Raw genomic sequence first — 22,485 nt, forward strand, 5'->3', positions numbered from 1 at the left:
ATCTTCACAGCTTGTCGGATGATTGGCTTAGACTGGAATTCTTCTCTACTCGACAGATCATATGAATCAGATGGCTTAGTGCAATACAATAGCAGGTAAACACAATAAAACAAACCTCAATCCTCATGAGTTTGAGGACTTCTTTCTGAGCTTCCTCAAACAGAGCTGCGTTGGATCGACTGGGCACTGGAGTAAAGATATTGTCCACAGCCGAATCTTCCTCTGGATACAGGTAAATCCCAGATGGAACCTCATCTACTGTCACCTTCCGCTCACGTTGGTCCTGAGAAACTGACTGTGAATATACACACAATACACACTCATTATCACGCTGTCAGAGCTTACCATTGAATGACCAATATTTCCAACATGGCTTCACCTTAATTACATTCACTTTTTTTACATTTTGCTGAAATGTTTGGTATAGACATCTTGTAATGTTTCCATAATCAACTCAAAGCGAGAAAGTCCCAGGTTGAAATCTGAGCTTGATGCCTGTAAACATGAACGAGTGTGTGTCTCTACATTTGCCCTGTTATGGACTGTGGTACTCATTAATGTTCCCAGCCTTGGCCATAGTCGGGCTCCACTCCAGCCCCACGTGAGTCAAAGTTTTTAACACACTGAATTGCTTCCTAGTTGTATTTACCGCACCGGAACTCTTTATTCGCAAATGTCTGTAATTCTGCAATTACTGATTTTTATCTTGGTGAATCAAGAAAGTAAACCTTTCCTTATTCTTGTGGAACATTTATACTGACCCGAGTAAAAGTGGGAGGAGTGTTTCCATCTTCAGCGGAGGCGGAAATCCTTCCTCTTTCGTACGCCATGTCAAAATCGGATCTCAGACTTTTCTGTATACCTGCACAAACAATATTTGCGTATCATTAACATGTTTGAAATGTTTTCTTCTGTATTTTAGAAAGAAAACTTCAAGACACCAGAAAGTGTTCAGACTTGATCGTCCATCTTAAATGTACAGCGGCTCTCAGGAGTGAGAGCCTGTTTACGCCTGTTAAAGTTCAGAAATAAAAGCTTCTTTCTACAGACTTGCTCAATGGCTCAATGAAACCAGTTCATAAGCATTACTGTCAGAAATGATGCCGTGACTTCAGTTTTGATTGGATCTTTTCTTCTTTTTTTTTGCATAAACAATAACAGTAAAGCAAATTTCTTCTTGCAATGCTTTAACATACAGGACGTTACAGTATATAAACAGATATGATGCCAAATAGAAAGCAGCTTTAGTACATTTAGTCTGAAAAGTAGCATGCAGTTTCAAATTCTGCTTGACTTTACATAACTAACTGTGCTATTACAACTCAACATCTGTGTCCTTGAGGTCACAAAATTATGTGTAAACATGCCTACCTGCGAATGATTAGGACAGTTTTACTTGTTTATATAATTGCCTCTTAGAGCAACGGGTGAATTCAAAACTTATTGACTTAATGAGTGAAACATCCTGACTAATTGAAAACGTAACTGAAATAAAAATATTTTAACATAACAGGCAAAGCAAAAGGAAAAGATTAGATACATGTAAAAAAAAAACAAAAAAAAGAAACAGAGCAACTATCTATTTTGTGCAAAGAGCACGATAATTAAAAAAAAAAAAAAAGTCCCTCACCAGCAATATCCACAGGCATGGAGATTGTCCGACTTAGAGTTGGCACTGTTCCGTCTTTTCCCTGCTCTGCTCCTGTCAAAGATTGAAATTATTAGCATTTATCAGTCAAAAGAACTGAACAAAATTATGACCAACAGGATTTTTGTCGGGTAAATGAAAACCAACGCAATGTTAAGGTTTCATTTCTCCACTCTCACACTAACTATTCGTTTTATCTGTGTAACTCTACAGTACCTGTTGCATCGCCCTTAACGGCAGCTTCCCGATGTTCCTCAGACACTGTCAGGCTGCCAAAGCGTTTGCCATGGCGGACGGGACTGGTGCGGGTCGGGTGGGGTGACGGAGGCAGCACGCGCGAAGGGTGCATTTCCTATTAAACAAAGCAAGAAATGCATTGAAGCCATAAACGCAACCAATGCTTCACACGTTAATATTGTCTAGTAGAGGAGATTACAAGTAGGATCATCACACAGTGGAAACCTCTGGTCCAGCAGCTTTATTACAGAGGTCATCTATGGTCTTTTTTGTACAGTATGGTATCTTATACTGTAGGTAAGCAAGTAGTTTCACAGTTTTGAAATAGTCAATAGCATAGCAAGTATACATTCTCAACATGTCCACTTTTGAATGCATCTGTCATCAAAATGTGTGCTGTAAAGCTGATAATGCAGAAAAACCCCTCAAAATAGCAGAGATTTGCATGGGACTACTGTATGTGATTACTCACATGACTGAAGAGCTCATTGGTCAGCCCCAGATAGTTATGCAGGGCGAGGACTGTTACTCTTTGGAGACGAACCATGATAATCTGAGCAGGTGAAACAGGAAATAACTCATTTCATCAATCACATTATAACAGATGAGGCAAATGTAATGTACCGGAGAACCAAGATAAATACGTTACCCACCTGTACTACTCGCACTAGGCTCTCAGGGTACTTCTCAAATATAGAGAGGAAGGCCTCTACAGGTAAACGGAGAACAGTGGAAACCTCTGCTGCCCGTGCCGACACTGTTCTGTAAGGCTTCTGGTGGCCCTGCAGACATAAAGACCAGGAGGATAAGTCACATTTTCTGAATTACTATTTACCAAAGATCCAGTGAGGGAAACTGCCTCTCGTTGTAAGTTGGTCATATTACAGTTAAAAAACGACTTATGTAAATATGCAGTGAGAGAAAGCCATTGTTATCCTGCTTATCCATGAAATGCTTAAGAAATGCCTGTATTGCAATTTATACTGAGTTTAGTTAAAGTACAGCCAGAGATCAATGTGTGAGTCATATGCCGACTGGAGGAATTGGTTTAGTGAGTCAGAAGGTGATTATGAATGCTGTTAGGAGTAAAGATTTCATGCAGGAAGTAGGTGGAGTCCAAAACAATGACTTCCAAATGTATTTCAGTCAACACGTGTATATGATATGTAAATTGTAAATGTGAGCAGGCGTGACACAACTTGAAGTGTGAGGGTTTGACAGTCAGTGTGGCAACAAGTGGATGTGACCTACTGTGATGACATCCAGAATGCTGAGGAGGCTGTGCACACTGTCCCCTGGGTAAACCTCCTTCACCACGCTTTCTTTGCCATCCTGCAAAATGCATGAAGCAACATGTCGTCAAAAAAAACAAAAACAAAACAAAAACTGAAATGGCCACACACTGCGCCGAAGTCACATAAGAAGCTTGCACAAATCCGAGCAACTTATAACATATTCACCCGCAAAACGTTTGATCAAAGGAGCAATGAAGGAAACACAAGTTAACGTACTGTTCCAGTAAGGCACAATTCCAGTTTTCCATCCTGAACCACATAGATGCTGCTGTCGGGCTGGCCCGGCCTGAACACATGCTCTCCTTGCTGGAATTGGACAAACACCATGTGTTTGCATAGCTCCAGGAAGAGGGGCTTCTCAAAGTGACCCAGCACACTGCCGTGACAGACAAAGAAAAGACATGTCAGGAGGTCTGTGTACTCATTTGATGCAGTTTGTCAGAGTTTAGTTTTGTGAAAAATGAACTGAACCTATCTCTGACAGCACAATAACACAGAAAACAAACCTACCGGACATTTTTGAGCATGTAGAGCACCTCAGAGGGGAGGTGGGAGTTGGCCACATCGAATTCGGTGAGGTCTGCCTCCAGCACTGATGGCGGGGGCTCCTTGGCCTGAAGAATGGGAACCTCTTTTTTAAAGCGCAGGATCCTACAGAACGACAGGCGTGGAGAAGACAGGAAGATTTTTTATTTTTTTTAACCGGTAAGACTTTATACAAAGATGTCAGTACAGTGTGAAAATGTCACTTGGTTGCGTTCAATAAGCCCTCTGATGTACTTTTTGGCAATGTTAAGCATCTTCTGCTTCTTCTTTAGGCGTGGCCGAGACGAGGAGGAAGTTCCCACAAGGGACGAGGTAGACTGGGAGACCTGTTGGGAAGCAACTCTTGTCATTTACTTGTAGAGCTTTGTCTTATTAGCATTACAAGCTTCCATTTTCATTTAGGCTTTGAGAATAAATCATATTTCTAACCATTAAGTACTCACTTTACGCATGATCTTTCGCCCGTAGAACATGACTTTGTCCCTCTTGCGGAAGCGGTATTTGGGCGCCTCCTGAGCCTCTAGGTCTGAGTATTAAAGACACATTAAAGCAGACATGCATAGAACCAATATTGTAGGATTTTAATGCACATCAGCAGCAGTTACTTACTTCGGAGCTGAATCCTTCGCAAGATGAAGAAGATGAGGATGGCGATGAGGACTATGGCGATGCCTGCACCAATCACCATCCCCACCATCTGTAGAGGAAGGAACCAAAGATGAATAGAAATGAGGTAATGGTGGTGAAATAAAGTAATATAAGCACTTTATTCGAGTGTTTTAATGTACTTACACTATTCATACTTGTGCTTTATTCCACTTTGTGGTAAATATTGACTTATTGTTGTACCTGCTACAGTGACTTAACAGCAGTTGAACGAAGGCAACAGCCTCAGAATGAAACGCCACACTCACCATGCTCGTCTGTAGTTCTTCCTCCACAAACGTCTTGATGTTATTAAACCCGTCCTGAAGAAACCAAAGAAAAGCAGACACACTTTACTAATCTCAATGAGAAACGATCACAGCTTCTACAGACTCAGACTGAAGCATCGCCGCCGCGCCCGAAGGCTTCGATTTCACTGGAGTGTGATGGAATGTGGGAATGAGGAATTTGTCCTGGAGGCCCGGAGTTGTGACTATCGGTGCACGGGCAGCCAAGGGATTGAAAAGGCAGCATCTCCTCCAGTCTACTTCACACTTCACTCTCTGCCTTCGTGTTTCAGTCTATTGAAAGCAGATCGCCACTCAACGTTTTCCAGCTCGGACACGTATTTAATAGCCGTGGGATTCCAGATGTGAAACTGGCAACAAAAACTCCAGAACAAGTATTTTTATTTTATTTTTGTTCTTCCGCTTGAGCGGGAAATCCTTGATCGCAGAATGTTGGTAGCGTCACACTGGTCACTTCTCTTCTCATCACAACGTCAGCTCAGCGAGTGAAAGAACTCATACGCCAAGACAGATGTGTTTGTTTCACTGTGAGTGACTTTAGGTGTGTTTGTGTCTGGCAAACCATGAGATTCTGTTTGGTGAGAGCAGTAATAATGAGGTTTTAGTGCTCTGGCTGACAGCCAATCAGAATACATGCCTGTTATCAGTAGTTATTGATTAGCGTGTGAGGAGCTCAGGGTGATTTGGCAGTAAAAGCTAGACAAGAGAGTGATACTGTCAGATAGTGAATGCATAGCAGCTCAAACAAATATACTTGACCTTTCATACTCCAGGGAAGCAACTTGCAGTTTATAAACTAAAGTACCAGATTACATGTGTGTTTGTTTGTCTTAACATAGTGATGCCCACAATTAACAGGGGGAGAAGAACATTGTTTACACATTGAACAGGCAATTTAACTTGAGATCATTATGATTTGTGACTGAATGTTCAGTACAGGTAATATCATTGCTTGATTGCTAATTTGCAGGCAATGTTCACGTGACAAATGTTGAAAATGTGGACTTAGTAATAGCATAAGAGGATTGGTCACATAATGTGTGATTTGTGTTTGGCTGCCTTTTGTGTCGTTTAAATGTCAATAAAACATGCATCCTAAAAGACATTTGTAAACTATCAGGATGTGAACAGACGGAGGTTAAAGGACTTAGACATTTATGTAGTGCATTTTTAACCTCTTTGGCAGTACCAAACGATTCTACACTCTTGTCACATTCAACCATTCATACACTCCAAAACAGCGATGGCTGCCATGCAGGGCGCTCAACCCTCACAGGAAGCAATTCAAGGTTCAGTGTCTTGCTCAGAGAGATAAGGTGAGATGGAGGATCGATAACTCATCCTGCCCTGTTCTCAAATGAAGTTTATATCTACTACCTGTTTGTTAAACAAGAATTTCTTCCCATAAACATAAGACTGGATTTCCAAATTTGAAATTAGAGACTAAACTTTGCCAGCAAACCTCGATTTTAGCAAATAATTCCAGGTGTGTGTCTCTTTCCACTGTGATTAGGAGGTTTTCTGATGCCACAGCAATGTGGGGAAGAAAATAATTGGCATTTCTAACCGACAAAAACTGAAAACAAGCTCTATATTAGATCCTTTTTCTGTTTCTCATTGTGTGAAGAAGCTTTTATAACCTTCATAAGAATGCCTTGTGTTTAGCAAAATACTCTCCTGGGATTACTGTGGTGGTATTCCCGCCAGCTGGGAGCCCAGGGCGGCTGATGGAAGGAGCAGAGTGTCTTAGTGAAACTCGATTCTCAGCACTGGGTCTTAATGCAATTGTCTACGGTTAGAAAATGTAAAGGTTTCTATTTCTGCTAATGAATTCTGGAAAGAGAACAATCCCACCAGAGTTTAAATGTAAAGAAACGTAACAGTTGTGAATTGTCTTCAAGGCTTTTTTCCCCTTCAGGTAAAATGTTTCTGACAGATGCCAAGAAAAACAGAGGAAATAATCCAACCTCTGGAATGTCTCCTGGGACCTCTTCTTCCGAGGTACTCTGTCCCATTGTAACGCCGTTTCTTCATAGGGATGGTCCATCAACGGCCACTGAAAACACACAACTCTCAGCTCAAAGCTGTTCTCAGAGGAGAGGCACAGAAGTAACAAAAATAATGGCTGAGTTTAATGTAGCTGCCTCAGGTTAATGCAAGTTTATCATGACTGAATATGTCTCTATATGTACAGATTACTGTTCATAACCGTGATGGTCCTGCTGAGAAAATCATCAGTCAAAAGAAGAAAGCACACACGTTCACTCAAGCACAAACATGAAACTATTTTAAATGTGACTTTTGATTTCACAGCTGCTACAGAGATTAAGTTGCCATCCTACTTATTGGAACGGAGCCTCCGTTCACATGTCAGGACTCAGCAGAGTTTGTAGTTTCTGCTACAGGACAGTGTGACAACATGTCGAGTCATGAAATCGAGGAGATTTTGCACGCACTATAAAATAACATGACCGCTGTTTTCCGACTGAAGAAAAAAAACAGTGTTGTTGCTATAGACACACATGCAAACAAACAGTTTCATGCCAGAGCAAAGATAAACCAGAAAATGTGGATATAAGAGAGGAAGAAACTGTTAATACACATTCTTGCTTTGGGACTGACTTTTTTCCTGTCGTATTAATGGTCTGGTTGTAATAACTCTATTTAATTTCTTCTTCAAAATAGCTTTGAATGTACACGACAGACAAAATGGGACCAAATCATTGCATATCCACTGTTGTGGATAATGGACCAGGGTTTTGCCTCACAAACACAGCAGGTTGTCTAGAAATCCCACCCAGATGGTGACCCCTTCACTCTTTTAATCCCTCCTGTCCCGCCTTATCACCCCGAAACAGGATGATCTTCTCACTGTCCCACTAAACTGCTGATATGTCCAATGGCGACTAAAACAAGAAAAAAATAACCTGTAATATCAGAGGGCGTTCAAATCTCTTCTCAAAAAGACACTATTGTGCTGATAAAATACAGTAGAACTAATTCTTACATCCTCATCAACAGCTGATATAAACAGCTTCTTGTTGTAAAATCAAGGCGGATGCACTAAAGTTCATCCATCTAAACACACACATTTTCCAGTCCGACTGATTCAGCTGACACGGGCGTGTGAAGCTGAAGCAGAGACAACAAGCGTCACTGAGCATCTGCAGGCGAGAAAACAGCTCCAGTACAGCTCAGCTCACCGAAGTCCACCGACGACCGGCTCCTACTCTGACTGTCCCGGCAGAAATGTGGAGCTGAAAGGAAAACAAGCTGGAAAACAACACAGACTCTATGTTTGCTGACAGCATACCAAGTAGGGTCCTGCACTAGCACGGGGAAACCTACGGACAAGCAGGCTTCTCATGGCTAAGAAAAGACAAGACAATAGCCATAGTAACACAATCCAGCCTGTTGTTTTGTGATCTGATGTCCTTCGTCTGGAGGATGCTGTGATGCAGTGATGTTGATAGTAGCTGAATTGGTACATTTCCACCTATCTGTGGTTTTCTTTGTGTCTTTTCAGGTCCCTATAGTTGTATATTTGATAAAGAATAGGGTTGCAAAATTCCAGGAATTTTCAAAGTTGGAAACTTTACACGAGAATTAACAAGAATTTATGGGAATTTATGGGAATAAAACAGAAATTTACAAAATTGAAGGTTGGCCCTCAACAAGGAACTTAAATATAGTTGGGGAAAATATATTGTAGCATTATTTTGGCTAAAACAACCAGATTTAATGCAAGTACACTCCTCAATCACATGCACACAGCACTGCTTAATGCAGGGCTATTGAGGCCACGCCCCCTGCATGCACTGTGCACTCCTCCATCACATGATGCAGATGATCGCTTCAACCCTGGAGGCCACACAGTCCAGCCTGCAGATTATATAAAGAAAAAAAATAAATAATAAAAATGTATTATGGGGTAAATATATTTGCTCTATAATGGTATTACTGTTTAACTTGCAATAATTAAATAATTCATACAGTAGCTAGCTAGCTGCTAAGTTAGGTGCTAAATGTAAGTTATTTTTCATTTCATTGATCATTTAAGAGGCGAGCTTATTATAGCGACCTCAAATGGGATGCAGTTTCTTCTCCTTTCATTGAAAATTTTGAATTGGACTTTTTTTGTAGGTGGGTGGTGGGGGGAATTTTACTTTTTGATTGTTGATTGTTGTTCACTTAAATAATTGATTGTTCAAGAATCAAAACTAAAGTTCTACTGAAATAAATCTGTTGGAATGCCATGTTTTTTAATTGTATTATTTTACATGGATGTTTGCTTATGACAAAACACAAATATTTACATTTATGTTTGTATATGATACTGTTTATTTAGATTACAATCCATTTCCAGTTAATTCCCATAAATTCCCTTAATTCCCACAGCAAGTTTCCAATTTGGAATATTTCCAAAAATTCCCCAGCCTAACTTTCAACGGAAAGTTACCGGAAATTTACCGGACATTTGCAACCCGACAGAAGAATTATTGTGTTTACTGCAGCGATTCACAAAAAAGCTCAGTGCAAATGCAGACACCAGGATATCTGAAGTTATGTAATATATTTAGGCGTTAAATGAAATAAGTGCTTTATAACAGACGTGCTATTTAATATTCTGATGCTATTGGATTTGTAACGAAGGTGTTTTGTGACTTGATGGCTTCGTTAAGTGAACCATACATAACATGTACATCTGCACAGCATGGTCTACGTCAGGAGTCTGCAACCTTTATGACCATACCAGCTGTTCTTTACAACTTTTCACCAATTTGTCTGGAGCCACAAAACATGTGTAACCTTTAAAGTAAGGATTACACGGTTCAAAAAGTTGTATAGTTTTAGCTAAATGAACTAAAACTGTATTTTATGTTTATAGTAGTTGTCTTTTTTTTCCGGAATGTTTTGGCCATTTCAGTGTTTTCAGTCATTTTATTTGTTCTCACAATTCTGACTCCTTTAGACATCCGTCTCCTTTGTCTGTTTCTAGCATTTTTAGCTGTTTGGGTTCATTTTCCTTTTTAGTATTTCTAGTGGTTTTAGCCCCATTAGTGAATTTGACCGGTCTCAGCTGCAGCTTTGGTCTGATGTGTTTCCTGCTTTAACCGTCTCATCAGTGGCTTAGAGAGGGCGCCTGAACTGCTGTTTTGATGAAATTCAATCAGTGAAAGGCTGAGGATGCAGTGTTGTGTTCCATGAAGTAACCCTGTGAGTCACTAACAAACCTCAGGACAGGAGGCTGCTGTGAAGGACGCAGTGTCAGGGCCTGAATAATGGAACAGGACTATCTTCAGCGGGTATGCTGACTATTTACTGGTGAATATGTCTTTGGAATGCACCATGAATGAATGCTGATACCAATATATTGGAGGTGTCCTAACTGAGGCTCCGGGTCCAGCTGCAGGCCACCGTTCATTTTTAATTGGACCACAGGAAGTTATGAAAAACATCATGGCGCTTGTGCTGAACACGAGGTAGGATCTGGACCAAACAGAGGAACCTGTTTCTTATAAACGGCCAAATTTAGTTACGATCTTGGATTGTGTCCATTATAACTGTGGCTTTGTTGAAGAGGGTTAATTGAATTGCTGTGATTTGTGCTACCACACATATTCATAGAAAACATTCTCAACATGACTGTCACTGATATGGCACCTATTGATTGTTGTTTCACTGAACGTTTGAGATAAATATTTAGTTTTTTCTTCCTTTAAAATGATTTTTAACAGACAATCCAGACAGCAAACTGCTGTTTGGGCACAAATTGTATATTTTCCTGATGAAAATATTTTTGGTAGAGATTAAAAATGAATTATTAATCAATAAATAGTCAATTATTTTATTATCAAAAGAGCTTTTACATGCAGCCATATGCAGAGTGCAGCCGAGGGTAAAAAAGGTGACACTTGGTTATACACATAGTTCAGTATGGACAGTCTCTGTGTACAACTTTGGCACGTTGGTGTAAATCTTTAGATGTTCCTGTCTTTATACTGTATATTGAACGTACTGATTCCTTTCTGTTTAATAGATGAATCTTCACTTGTACAGCTGACTAATAGTAACAAGAATATCTCCAATGTACCTTTACAAATGGCAAAAAATGTCTAATTTAAAGGCAACTCTCTTTATCTGACTAATTTGTGTGATGTCATTTTTCTAATGTTGATCCAACAACACAACCCAGACACATATTTATCACAGCAAGTCATTTTCCTCATCTACTTTCTTTAGTTTTTATTCATATATATAGTATGAAAGGTTTTTCTTTCTTTCTGATAAACCAATAAAAGGAAAGACTGATTAGTAATAATATATAACCCTGTGATTTAAAAGTACTTTTAGCTGTCACTTCCACACGAGCCTCTGTAACAGAGCTTTCGTCACTTCCAGATGAGACTGAGCCTGAAACCTGTTGCCACACGACACTTTGCTTCACACAGCGTGTCGTCGTTTCGACACGTCTGGCAGCAGCAGCAGTAAGCAGAGACGCAGACCTTCAGTCCCATGAATGAGCCAGTATCCAGCCTGTGGCCTCCTCGCAGTGCCTCCCTCCACACAGGCCCACCGCCATTGTACTATTGGAACAACAGAGCCAGTGTTGACTTCACTGTCCTGGGTCAGACCTGTGCAGACCACCAACACCACAGTATCTCTTTTCACCTGACGCAATGCATCAAACTCATCATAGCAATAACAAGCTCGCCTGAGTCGGATGTATTTGACATAAGAGCTCGTTGGAATGTGCTCGACAGAAGGAGAACTATTACAAACTTCTTACTACTTTTATACTCTGGTAATTAAACAATCAGCTAAATAGAAAACAAGTCACTGCCTGAATTTGCAAATCTCAGAAGTTGTTGTGATTTTTGATGCCTATCAAATCAAAGTGGCATTTCACACTGTACCTATGAAGCAAAACTTCTTGATACACTGGTACCTGAATACCCACTTCAAATGTTCAAAAAGACAAAACAAGTGCCGACCGCGGACACGACTGTTCATTAACTGGTCATGCAAAAGAATTCAAAGCCTTAAAACCAAATTTTCAAGCAAAACCAGAACTACAAAGGTGTTCTTAGTGTTTAGAGGACAAATGCTAACAATCTTTTCAGATTTTAGCGTCCGCATTGGTCCGTGAACTCACCTCAGTTTACATGTATTTGGTTGTTGAAAGTGTAACACAGACTGCTGCCACACCAGGAAAACTGTATTCTATATACTGTAATCTGGGTTATGACTACCTGAAGTCAGGTTTGTTGCTTCTGATGGCTTGTAGGAATGACACATCTGTCTCTCGGCTCTGCAACCCTTCATAAGATGTGGCAACTGTTCCTACTATATTTATCGAGAATGATTTCAGAGTACATTTCTCAGTCAACACAACTTCAGGTCTCTGATTTTGTTTTTATATATATTATGGGGTACTCTTGTCAATGTATATATTGTTCCTGAGCAGGGTTTTTTTCTTTTCTGGTTTTTTTTTATTAAATTGAATTACATTTATTTATTTACTTGGACCATTCAGGGCATATTTATGAACAAGCCTCCCTAAATATGACGGATTTAGCATAAGGCTAATTTCCATCCGTTGTCCCACATAAAACCATAAAAACAATATGGTAAAACAAAGACAAAGATGATAGAATAATTCTTACTAGAACCCTACCATAAAGTAAAAGTATTAAAGTGCTTACTCAGTAGTCTGATATTGGTAAAGTGACTGTTATATATATATATAATGTATTTTTGGGCTTTTCTGTCTGTGCTTTGTTAATGTGTTTGTTCATGAAAGCTGTTTGCCGTTCTACAGTTGCCACAGTGTAACTGTTCTGTACTTCTTTTTATATTGAAAATTCATCAATAGAATACTTAAATAATAAAGTGTGAGCCTTGAGCCCTCGTGCCAGCAGCAGGTCAGGAGTGACCAAGGTGAAGTGAGCAGCTCAGGTTTACCGACAGCCGGTCAGATCCCGGTGCAGGGCAGCGTGGTTGTGTTGTAAGTACACCGGACTGGTGGGAAACGGTTCCAATGAACCCCAAAACGCCAGAGTTCCCCACAGTGGACCGGTTGACCGGACCGGCACACGGTGTTTTGTCGCAGTCGCGTTCACGTTAAACCAACATTGCAGTTAGGCCTCATTGTTTATATTCACACGAGTGAATGACCGCAGTGTTTCACCCGGCGGGGAAACAATCTACCATCATCTGAGACGCTCCTTTAGGAGTTACTGTCCCGATATGATAAGAAGACAAGCATCTTCATGGCGTCCCGGGCGGAGGACCCCGGTCCCGTCTCTAATCTCTGATGGAGCCTGGGCACCGGGGAGCGGAGCTAGCAGCTCATGCTACCGACGGAGCTTCGCGGTGGTGGAAAAACTCAAGCTGGAATTGAACGTCCACGCGTCGTAACGTGTCACGGAGAGAGGGTGAGGTGATTCGGACTCGTTTTCCATTTTGACCTCCACGGCGGCTACGTGACGGAGCTCCAACGGTCCCGTTATTGACACACGAGAGTCCCCGGGTTCGGTTTTTTTTTTTGGAGGGGGGGGTAGAATTACGAGGTCGTGTGCCTAAGAAGCAAAGCTGAAGACGTGCCCTTAAATTTTAGATGCCATGTTTGCGGAATGTATATATATATATATTTACCTGATCTGATGGGCCCCGTCAATCGCGGCTGACTGTCAAGTAAAGTACAACGGAAATCATCTTTCATCAGGCCCCGCCTCCTCGACCTCCACTACAACGACTGGCCAATTAACAGCCGGGACGCGGAAAGGCTGGACCAATCAGAGTGCAGACCTTGATGTCCCGCCTACTGCCATGTAAATAAATACCCAGTGTCCAATGACTATTAACAGAAACACCAAGGCCGACGGTGATAGGACGATATCAATGATTGACGTGAAGTGAACCTGAAGGCGGACGTCAACCGGGGAAACTGCACTGCACGTAAACACACGGCCGGATTATGGGACTACATGTTCCAGGGCACGGATATTTTAAGGCCCCCGCCATCCTCCGGATCACAAGAGATGTTTTCAATCAACTTCCTGATGACGCTCCTGCATATAGTTTTATTGCACCTCTATTATTGTTCTGCTGGAGTTGATCCCAGCCGACTAAAGGCAGAGACTCCCTGGCCATGAAAACACAGACCAACATTCATTGTTCATTTAATCGTTAATGAACTTCAACAGCGTGTTTTCTTGTTTGTAGGAGCATCTGGATAAAAACTAATGCAAACCCAGACATTCTCCCAAAACCCAAACTGGAGTCAAACCTTTAACATTCTGACAGGAGTCAATACACTAATGCTCAGTCCTTTTTTTGGTCAGGAATCAGAACATCTGAATCCTTTCACAGGTGTCAAGTAGACTAGACATATATATATATATATATATATATATATACACATACTACATTTTTACAACGTAAGAAGACCCTTACCTTAGTGTCTAGGAATCCAGTCCACTCATTCAAACGTAATTCCATGAAAAGAACTCGACATTGACTTGTGTTGAGACTTGGTATGTTTTAATTGATGAATTTTGATTTCAGCCATGACAGAATGCCTGCTAGTTAAACCGAAGGTAATCCACTTATTTAATGGTTTTACACAAAAGCCTCAGATTACATAACATTTGAACCAACGGTGGCAACAGTTTCCAATTCTAAGAAAAGTTGCTTTGCTCTATTAACTCAACTTTTACTTTCAGTAAAACTGAAGCAACACTGCTCCCTGGTGGACAAAACCTGAAATTTACCAAACTACTACAGCTCATTTACCACATTGAGCAAGAATTGTACTTCTACACAAATCATCAAGTAGGTTCTTTTTAAAATACATAATCTTTATTGTGAGGTGTGTCCAGTAGTCAGATTACAAATCCGCAATGGGCTTGTGGGGCCAGTAGGGGTATTTGACCATGTCCAACTTGGTCTCGGGGAAAGCTTCGTTCATGTCTTCGATGGTCATCTGATCGAAGGGGATCAGGTTCTTGAGTTTATCCAGCTGAGAATAGAAAAAGCAGAAATTGAAGACAACATGGTAAAGTATTAAAAAAGTCTCAATGTTAGTTTATTGTCAAAACAGGGCGACTATCTCCCACCTCTTTTTCATACTCGGCGACGCGAGCCTTTGATTCTGCAATGTAGGCCAGTGCGCTTTTCTCCTGTAAGAAAAGATAAAAATTAAAACCTAAACCACATCAACCGGTTGTTTCCCCACACATTGCATTCACCTTTGAATTGTCTGTGTAAACATATTAAATTGAAATTTCAACAATCCATGCACATTTATAATTTACCACACAAATAAGTCGTGTGTTTTGGATCATAATCTTTATGGATGTAACTTCCTAAATAGCGGTTAAATTAATGGGTTAGATGGAACCACTTACAGACTCAACCTCCTGTGCGTCGACGGCAATTGTACGTGTGTCCTTAGGCTGTGGGATCTGCAGCGCTTTGAACTGTGAGGAGGAGAGAAATATTTTAACATTGTTTTGAAACCAAGAGTGTGGGTCTGCATCCTGCCGACATGAAGCATTTTCAGACTAAAGTGCGATGAAAAATTAAGATTTAGGATGCTTTATTTAGCCACGCTAAGATCAGAAATTCTTGGCCAAAGAATTATTGGATTTCAAAAAGGATCAACTGTTTTTGGGATTAGCTGAAATACAATCAGATTCTTTTAGGACTAAAAATGCATTACATCGTTTAAAGACCTTGATTCAAGCAAAATTTATGCAACGTGAAAAATGACATTGAGCTTTTTCATGTTTCATCACATAAAAAAAACAAAAAACAACCTCACCTTCGCCTCAAAGTCGTCAACAATGCCGGCTTTGGCCACCGAGGTCTTGTAGTGACTCCAGTCGATGGCTGAAGGAGCTTCTGGCAGGGAGGAGAGCCTGATGACAACATGAAACTCAGCGTTATAAACTGAAGGATAATGAAGGTGCAGTAAACAAACTAAGACTCTATTAACACACCATTATCACAAGAGAGCTGTTAAGCATACGGGCAGATAAATCGGAACCGCAAATAGCTTACATGAAAAACCACATCCAGAAAGTAAAGGAAGATGAGGTAAGTTTGTGTTACTAAATAACATAAATGACAGAATTTATATTTAATGTTCAAAATTTTGAAGTGAAAAAAATAAAAAATAAAAATCTCCAAACGCAATTTCCTGTAGAAATGGTTGTATGCACGTTTTAAACTGCAATTTAATCAAACACATACAAAACTGTACCTAATTATTTATGTTTGTGCATTAAGAGCTTTAACTTAAAATTAACAAACATGTTGTACAGACTTTCCCTCCCAGGCCGTTAATGAGCCTATTAAACAAAGAAGATCCACAGAAGTGCTGATTCTCGTGGCCTCAGCAGCGTTTCAACCCGTGACCTTCTGGTACTGCTCAGCTGTTTTCATGAGTTTTTGAAGTTTAGTTCAAAATCGGTGAAATTCTGTCAACTGGATTGCAATCTAAGAAATTAAGGAAAACGTTAATGATTTTTTTTTTTTAATAAATACAAAATGTCAACATTCTTACATGCAAGGATTCTTTTGGGGACAAACAACTTCTCACATCGAGAACTTGAACAATCGGTCATCTGAAACCGTAGGTGTAAACTATAGTCGATACTAAAAGCTGCCGCTTTATATTTGGATTATCCACAGCATCTCAAAGCAGCCCACGCCCGTTCCTGTCGCTCACCGTGTAAAGATCTTCATGTTAAGCTCATGTAAAAAGTTAAGTTAATCATCCACAAGGAGGCAATACAGCTTCACACAGGCAGTGATTGATCAGACAACTCAATTCAAAATAAAATTAGCACAAACATGCAGCTGTGGTCAGGACATACTTGGCAGCGATGGCGTCACTGCGAGTCTTCAGGGCGTTGAACATGCTTTTCTGGTTGGGGGGAACCCGCTCGGCAAAAGCCACCCAATCAATGGCCTTGAGGGCAACACGACGTCCTGCCATCTTGACTGTCTGAAACAATAACTAACTTATTTAATTTGAATTGTCACACAATGAAAAACATCAAATTCATCTGGAATACACACACACACACACACACACACACACACACACACACACACACACACACACACACACACACACACACACACACACACACACACACACACACACACACACACACACACACACACACACACACACACACACACACACACACACACACACACACACACACACACACACACACACACGGACAAAAGGTCATATGAACATAACTTGCTTGTTGACAGAACTCATCAGTTCTTTTTGTCTAAATAGTTCCAGCCATTAACGGAGCTGCTGCTGATCCTGGATAATGAAGCGGACCTGCTACTGTAGCATCTGAGCTTTCATACAGAGCGGCAACCATTGCTCAGACAATTGGCAACTACTTCAATAAATTGCTTAGAACTTTTCAAAAAAAAAATGTATTCGACTCCTGTGGCACAAGTGTCGATATTATCTCACACCTTTAACAGTTTGGGACAATTGACTTAAAATGTTGTAGACATAGTGGTCGACAATTCCATTAAAATGAAAAATAATTGTTGGGTCAAAGATATGCATTATGACAATAACTGTTGGTTGCGGCTTTGTTTACAATAGTTTCACACAAGAGAGGGTGAAAACCTGAATCTGTTCCTTTGTGGTGAGATTACATGCAAGGATTGTTTCTACATGTCAAAGCAGTGAGATTCTTCGTCATTGAGGGCGACCTTTAGAGTTAGTAACAGAATGTACATGATATCTGCAGGTTCCCTCGGATCACCTGCAAAACACTTAATTCCATCATAACGCGTTTAAGAACGTCAAACTAAAAGTAGACCGGTTAATATGAATCACCGAGAACATATATAAACCATTTAAACTATACACGGGAGACATTTGGCTACAGTTTAAATGGCAGATGAACAATTAGAAGCACAATAGTTTGGAATTTAATTCGCTTATTCTACCTAAACACGGGGACTTACGAGCCGTGAGAAGACGTTCATTTACCGGATGAACACAATGGCTAACAGTCCTAAATGTAGCGGGTGTTCACGGAGACTTCAAATTAGAAGTTGTCATGTGCTTGAAGATTTGTTGGTGAATATTATACGTTCTAATATATACTTTAAGAGGATTTGTTTAGAAGCATTCAGACAGCGTCCTTGACATTTTGTTCCGAGTTCTGCAGAAGCAGCTAACGTTAGCTCCTGCGTTAGCCTGCTAACCAAGGTCAGAGTCTCTCGTCTTTAACGTCGATATATTCTCAAAACAGGTGCTCTGAGATCAGTTCAAAGCGAAGATTTGTTCACATTTATGAGTGTGAGAAGTGCACAAGTGATCATTTAAGCCATTTAAAGAAGCTGAGAGTCCCGCTCCGGCTGTGTACTCACCTCGCTGCTCCGGCTGTCTGACAGAACGGAACGCCGGAAATGAGCCTTCTTCTACCGCAGCAGGAGCAGCCGAGAGGCGCCTCCGCCCCCTGCTGGACAGACGGAGCATACACGGCCAGCGACACAGACTTTATTTATGTGCCGAAAACCTTAAAATGATTTCGCACATTTTGTCTGCTTTAAACGCATATATACAGCGAGGAGCTTAAAAACTTAATCGATTAATAAATAACTGAATTTAACTATCGGTCCTGTTTGAGAGATTTTGGAGGAAAACGCTTTTTCTCTGAGGCAAAAGAATCAATAATGAGAACAAACATCTAAACTTTTGAGTTGTTTATGCAATCACTTTTATGTAGAAATATTTTATTGAATCTATGCATGTCACATCATATAGAATTCAAACTATGGTGTGCCTTGTGCAACAAGTCTGGGGAATAAACAATAAATGCATCTCAAATCCCCATCAAACAATTTAGTTTGTCTTTAAGGTGTGCGTCTGATTCAATGCGAAAGTCTGATTGACTTGTCTTTAGTTAAGCAAAACCCTGGAAAGAGCACGAGATTCTTTTTACCTTTTTTTTTTACTTGATCGGTCTATGGAGATTGTGTTTATTATACAAGTAAATTGCTGTTTGGACTTCTTGACACGCTATATATTCTCCGTCATAAAAAATAAATAAACAAATACAATTTAATTTAAAAACAACTTATTTATAACAAGAGAAAAATATGAAGGTTTCTTTTTTTTAATTAAAGTAATAAAAGAAAATTACATATTATTTCGAAGCCTACTCATGTAAGTTTTTTTAATATACATATATTATCTTGTTATATTCCAAATCAAACCAAGTATTTCTTCCATTGAGTCGCAAGATATTTATGTTACCTATTAATGCAAATAGACAATTTCAAGAGAACGTAACCTGTATCGTCAACATTACAAGCACTATACGCAGTGATCACACAGTTTATTCAGACATTAAATTTCTAGATCAGATCATATAATTAAATATTTTGGGGAAAACGATTTTGGGGAACAGCAGTTTATGCTTCTGCATTATACCTTCACTTAAAATTACAAAACAGTCCAAGTGCTTGGCTGCGTAATTTGCGATAATGGCATTGCACTACAAACCAGCGAAAATGTCCTTTGCTGATTCGGTTCTTTTTTGATATATTCTGTCTTTCGATTCCCTGTTTGGCGTGATCAGTCTGTTATAAATCTTAATAACTCAATTTGATCCCACAAGTTTGAATAACAAACTATTATATGTACTCAAAATGAACACCAGTGAGAAAATGTAATAAAATGACTCCACATCTTGAATAATGTTTATTTACTAAAACAGTTTTTACAAGTAACTGAAGATAGAATGATGTATGTACACAGTACAGATACAAAGATGTTCAATAAATACCACTTTTCCTGCTTTTCAAATGAGGCCGCAGGGCTTTCTGAACACTACTGATTTTATTTACATTTACAGCAAAATTCCTCAGAGAAGGCACAGGCCACATCGTGAGAGTAAAAATGACTAATACGTGTATTTTCCTAAAATAGAATGTGTCCCTTATTTTTCAAAATATAGAAATCATGACAAGGTCTGCTGTGAAGAAATACAAACTTTAATACAGCAACTTCGGGAACCTGCGATATCACCCAAAGGTGGTACAAAGCAGTCACTGCAGAATGAAGAGAAATACTTCAAGTGATACTAAAGAGAGCACACTGCGTGGTCTTAAGGCACTGACACCGATTAAGTACTTTTCTGTTGCTTTCATTTACTCTTACTCCGCTTCGGTGGATTATTGCTTTCAGGTCCAGACACAACTAAAGGTCCAGTTTCGACAGCGGAGGACAACCTGAAGAGATGGAAGGATATATTTAAGGCATGTCGTTTAAAAACCTCGAATGTACGTCTGGACTTTTGCCTGCAAAATTAAAGCCTGTGAGTGCACAACTCACAGGACTGGACATGAAATGTGGAGAGCGAGAGGACGATTTTTGTTTTCCATTTACGCACACGTTTTTGGATGAAAAGGCGTCCCGTGTTTTAGTCGATTTCAGTTCTGGACTTTAAGGAAAATCTAAAATTCCAGTCTGTAAATACAAATCAGGCTTTCTGAGACGGAAGCCGGAAGATGCAGCATGTATCGCATCCATGATCACACACATTTACGCACACATGCATGTGCACGCAGAGAACAACTAGGACAAATAGTACATTCCATAAGTGACGGGTCCACTGAAGAGTCCCGGGACCGGCAGACTGGGTCTCGGGAAGGCGTTTGACGGACCCCAGGTGGGAGAACCCACGTGCGCTCCGAGGGGGAACGGGAGCGCGAAGGCTGGCAGCACGGGCTTGGAGGCCAGTTTAAACTTTTCCAGCTCGGCCTCCTGCAGTCTCTTGGCCTTGGCCCTTCTGTTCTGAAACCAGATTTTGACCTGAGTCTCCGTTAAGTTGAGAGAGTTGGAGAACTCGGCTCTCTCGGCGATGGAGAGGTACTGCTTCTGGCGAAACTTGCGCTCCAGCGCCAGCAGCTGGGAGGTAGTGAAGGGCGTGCGAGGTTTCCTGTTGTTTTTATGTTTCCTTAGAGTACACGGAGTGGGACTTGAGCTCCCTGTTCAAAAATGAAAATAAGAATAAAAAATAAAAAAATGAACGAGTGAGATTACATCAGGATGAAGTTAAACTGACGCTGCATCACATCAGAAGGTGAATCTAAAAATGATGAATATGCTTTTGACGTGGTTATATTGATGGTTATAACTACAGCAGACTGGCAATACAAATATAACCCGTGTTATTTATACACACTGTCACACTTAATAACTATTTTTACAATAATTAATTCAAATGAAAATAATGAAATTAAAATCTGAAAAGAAGAGAAGCCTAATGACGGTTCCACGTGCGCAATGGAAAATGCCTTGCTATTGTTTATTTGTAGTAAATACAGGGGGGGAACACAGACCTCTGAGGTGAAATCTAATTGAGGCAGAGCAAGGCATCATCATGCCATATAACTGTGTGTCTGAAATGATTTAACATCGATATTCTGTAGCGCTGATTATTTGCAGAGATGACAAATAGATGTGGTGTTTCCGTGTCTGATAAACAGCGGAGTTGCAGACTTACGCGGAGGTGTGGAGAAGGAGGACGTCTGGAACCAAGTGCTCTGATCTTTCTCACAGAGCGGCGCACTGTCTTCGCTGGAGTTACTGGAAACGCTCTGAGAGTTCTCCGCTGACGCTTTCCTCTCTGCGTAAAAAGTCCTTGGAGAGAACTGCGCGCCTTGTCCCGCAACGGCCTTCGGCAGCGGCAGAGCCAAATCTGACGGAGAGTAAGAAGTCCGACAGGTAGTCTTCTTGGAAATCAACGACTCCACGCTGAACGGGAGGCTGCTCCGCTGGTGTTTGTATCCTTTCTCGGTTGTCATGTCTTTAGGCTGCGGCTCCTCGCCGTCTGTATCCGTCTCATCCCTTTGGTGAAGCTGTTTGACGTCCCGGGACGGCGACCCCTGCACAGGATTCATCATGATACAAGGGGACGGGGCCATGCACCTCCGTGTGGCCCGCTCGGAGGAATTGCGTGCAGCTGAGGTGTGTACAGTGTCCAATGTGTGTCTTTGCGCTGTCAGCGGTGCACGGTAGCTTTTACGCACTGGACGGAGTTGTCTATAAAAGGACAGGGGCTGGTCCCCCTCCCTGCTCCCACCAATCAGCTCGTCACTTCGGTCTCGTGACGTCTCTGAGTGCGGGTTTGATTGGCCTGCTGCCTCGCTGAGGACATCAAGAGGCCTTTGAAAGGACGGAGACGTTAATCATACAGACCCCATGCGGCGCGGGTCTATTGATGGCTCTCACAAAGTAGCTTAGACCAATTTTAGCGCAATTAACCAGTGGGGAGGGCTCTCTTGACCATTTACATCCATTAGAAGGGCAGTTCCGTCCACACCATTCCTCCAGTTAATACAAATGGACCTGAACTGGAGTCAACAACACAGTTTAAACTGAGGTAAGGCGAAACAAAGATGGAAAAAAAAGTTGAATTGTAAGAATAATATAATTGATAAGAAGGCCATTCTGAACAGGTGAAGGTAATACAATTTATTTAAAAAAGACGCAAATAAATGAAAAATATATAATTTCTCTCTATATATATATAAAATAATTAAATAAATCGTGCGCAGCCAGTAGAAAAATTGATTAGGGATGACTGTTGGTCACACAGCATTACAGCAATTTAAGGGCTGTCATGAGCGCTTCTCCCGCACAATGGACGCGGTTGAGAAGCAACAGGCGTTTTCTTTCTCCAGGTCATACTATTTAATAAGCCAGACAAGTTGTGTTTTGCAAGGCGCCAGACTCGGC

At 40.8% G+C, this 22,485-nt stretch overlaps 3 protein-coding genes across 5 annotated transcripts in view; all 3 read right to left on the minus strand.

Annotated features, from left to right (window-relative positions):
• Positions 1-13,358, minus strand: part of pnpla6 (patatin-like phospholipase domain containing 6) — a 29,351-nt gene extending 15,993 nt beyond the window's left edge. For all 3 annotated transcript variants that reach the window (XM_080463309.1, XM_080463308.1, XM_080463310.1), the window contains exons 1-16: positions 13,338-13,358; positions 7,770-7,936; positions 6,647-6,735; positions 4,641-4,694; positions 4,336-4,423; positions 4,170-4,252; positions 3,961-4,052; positions 3,691-3,831; positions 3,397-3,556; positions 3,137-3,217; positions 2,539-2,667; positions 2,358-2,438; positions 1,865-2,000; positions 1,631-1,702; positions 762-862; positions 116-295 (exon numbers count right to left, since the gene is read on the minus strand). In XM_080463309.1, coding sequence (XP_080319435.1) covers positions 116-295; positions 762-862; positions 1,631-1,702; positions 1,865-2,000; positions 2,358-2,438; positions 2,539-2,667; positions 3,137-3,217; positions 3,397-3,556; positions 3,691-3,831; positions 3,961-4,052; positions 4,170-4,252; positions 4,336-4,423; positions 4,641-4,694; positions 6,647-6,694 — 1,446 coding nt within the window. In that variant the 5' untranslated portion in view covers positions 6,695-6,735; positions 7,770-7,936; positions 13,338-13,358. The remainder of the gene's footprint in view (positions 1-115; positions 296-761; positions 863-1,630; positions 1,703-1,864; positions 2,001-2,357; positions 2,439-2,538; positions 2,668-3,136; positions 3,218-3,396; positions 3,557-3,690; positions 3,832-3,960; positions 4,053-4,169; positions 4,253-4,335; positions 4,424-4,640; positions 4,695-6,646; positions 6,736-7,769; positions 7,937-13,337) is intronic.
• Positions 13,359-14,521: 1,163 nt separating this feature from the next.
• atp5pd (ATP synthase peripheral stalk subunit d) lies at positions 14,522-18,148 on the minus strand. Its single transcript, XM_080462953.1, has 6 exons — positions 18,108-18,148; positions 16,565-16,695; positions 15,508-15,604; positions 15,092-15,163; positions 14,801-14,863; positions 14,522-14,703 (listed from the first exon to the last, which is right to left on the minus strand). The coding sequence occupies exons 2-6, from the start codon at positions 16,684-16,686 to the stop codon at positions 14,572-14,574; spliced, it is 486 nt and encodes a 161-aa protein (XP_080319079.1). The 5' UTR covers positions 16,687-16,695; positions 18,108-18,148; the 3' UTR covers positions 14,522-14,571.
• A 1,286-nt stretch (positions 18,149-19,434) lies between these two features.
• Positions 19,435-21,744, minus strand: LOC308110356 (homeobox protein MSH-C-like). Its single transcript, XM_080464603.1, has 2 exons — positions 21,251-21,744; positions 19,435-20,732 (listed from the first exon to the last, which is right to left on the minus strand). The coding sequence occupies exons 1-2, from the start codon at positions 21,669-21,671 to the stop codon at positions 20,320-20,322; spliced, it is 834 nt and encodes a 277-aa protein (XP_080320729.1). The 5' UTR covers positions 21,672-21,744; the 3' UTR covers positions 19,435-20,319.
• Positions 21,745-22,485: the final 741 nt, after the last annotated feature.

This window comes from Lipophrys pholis (assembly GCF_963383615.2).
Source record: "Lipophrys pholis genome assembly, chromosome: 5".
Lineage (NCBI taxonomy): Eukaryota > Metazoa > Chordata > Actinopteri > Blenniiformes > Blenniidae > Lipophrys > Lipophrys pholis.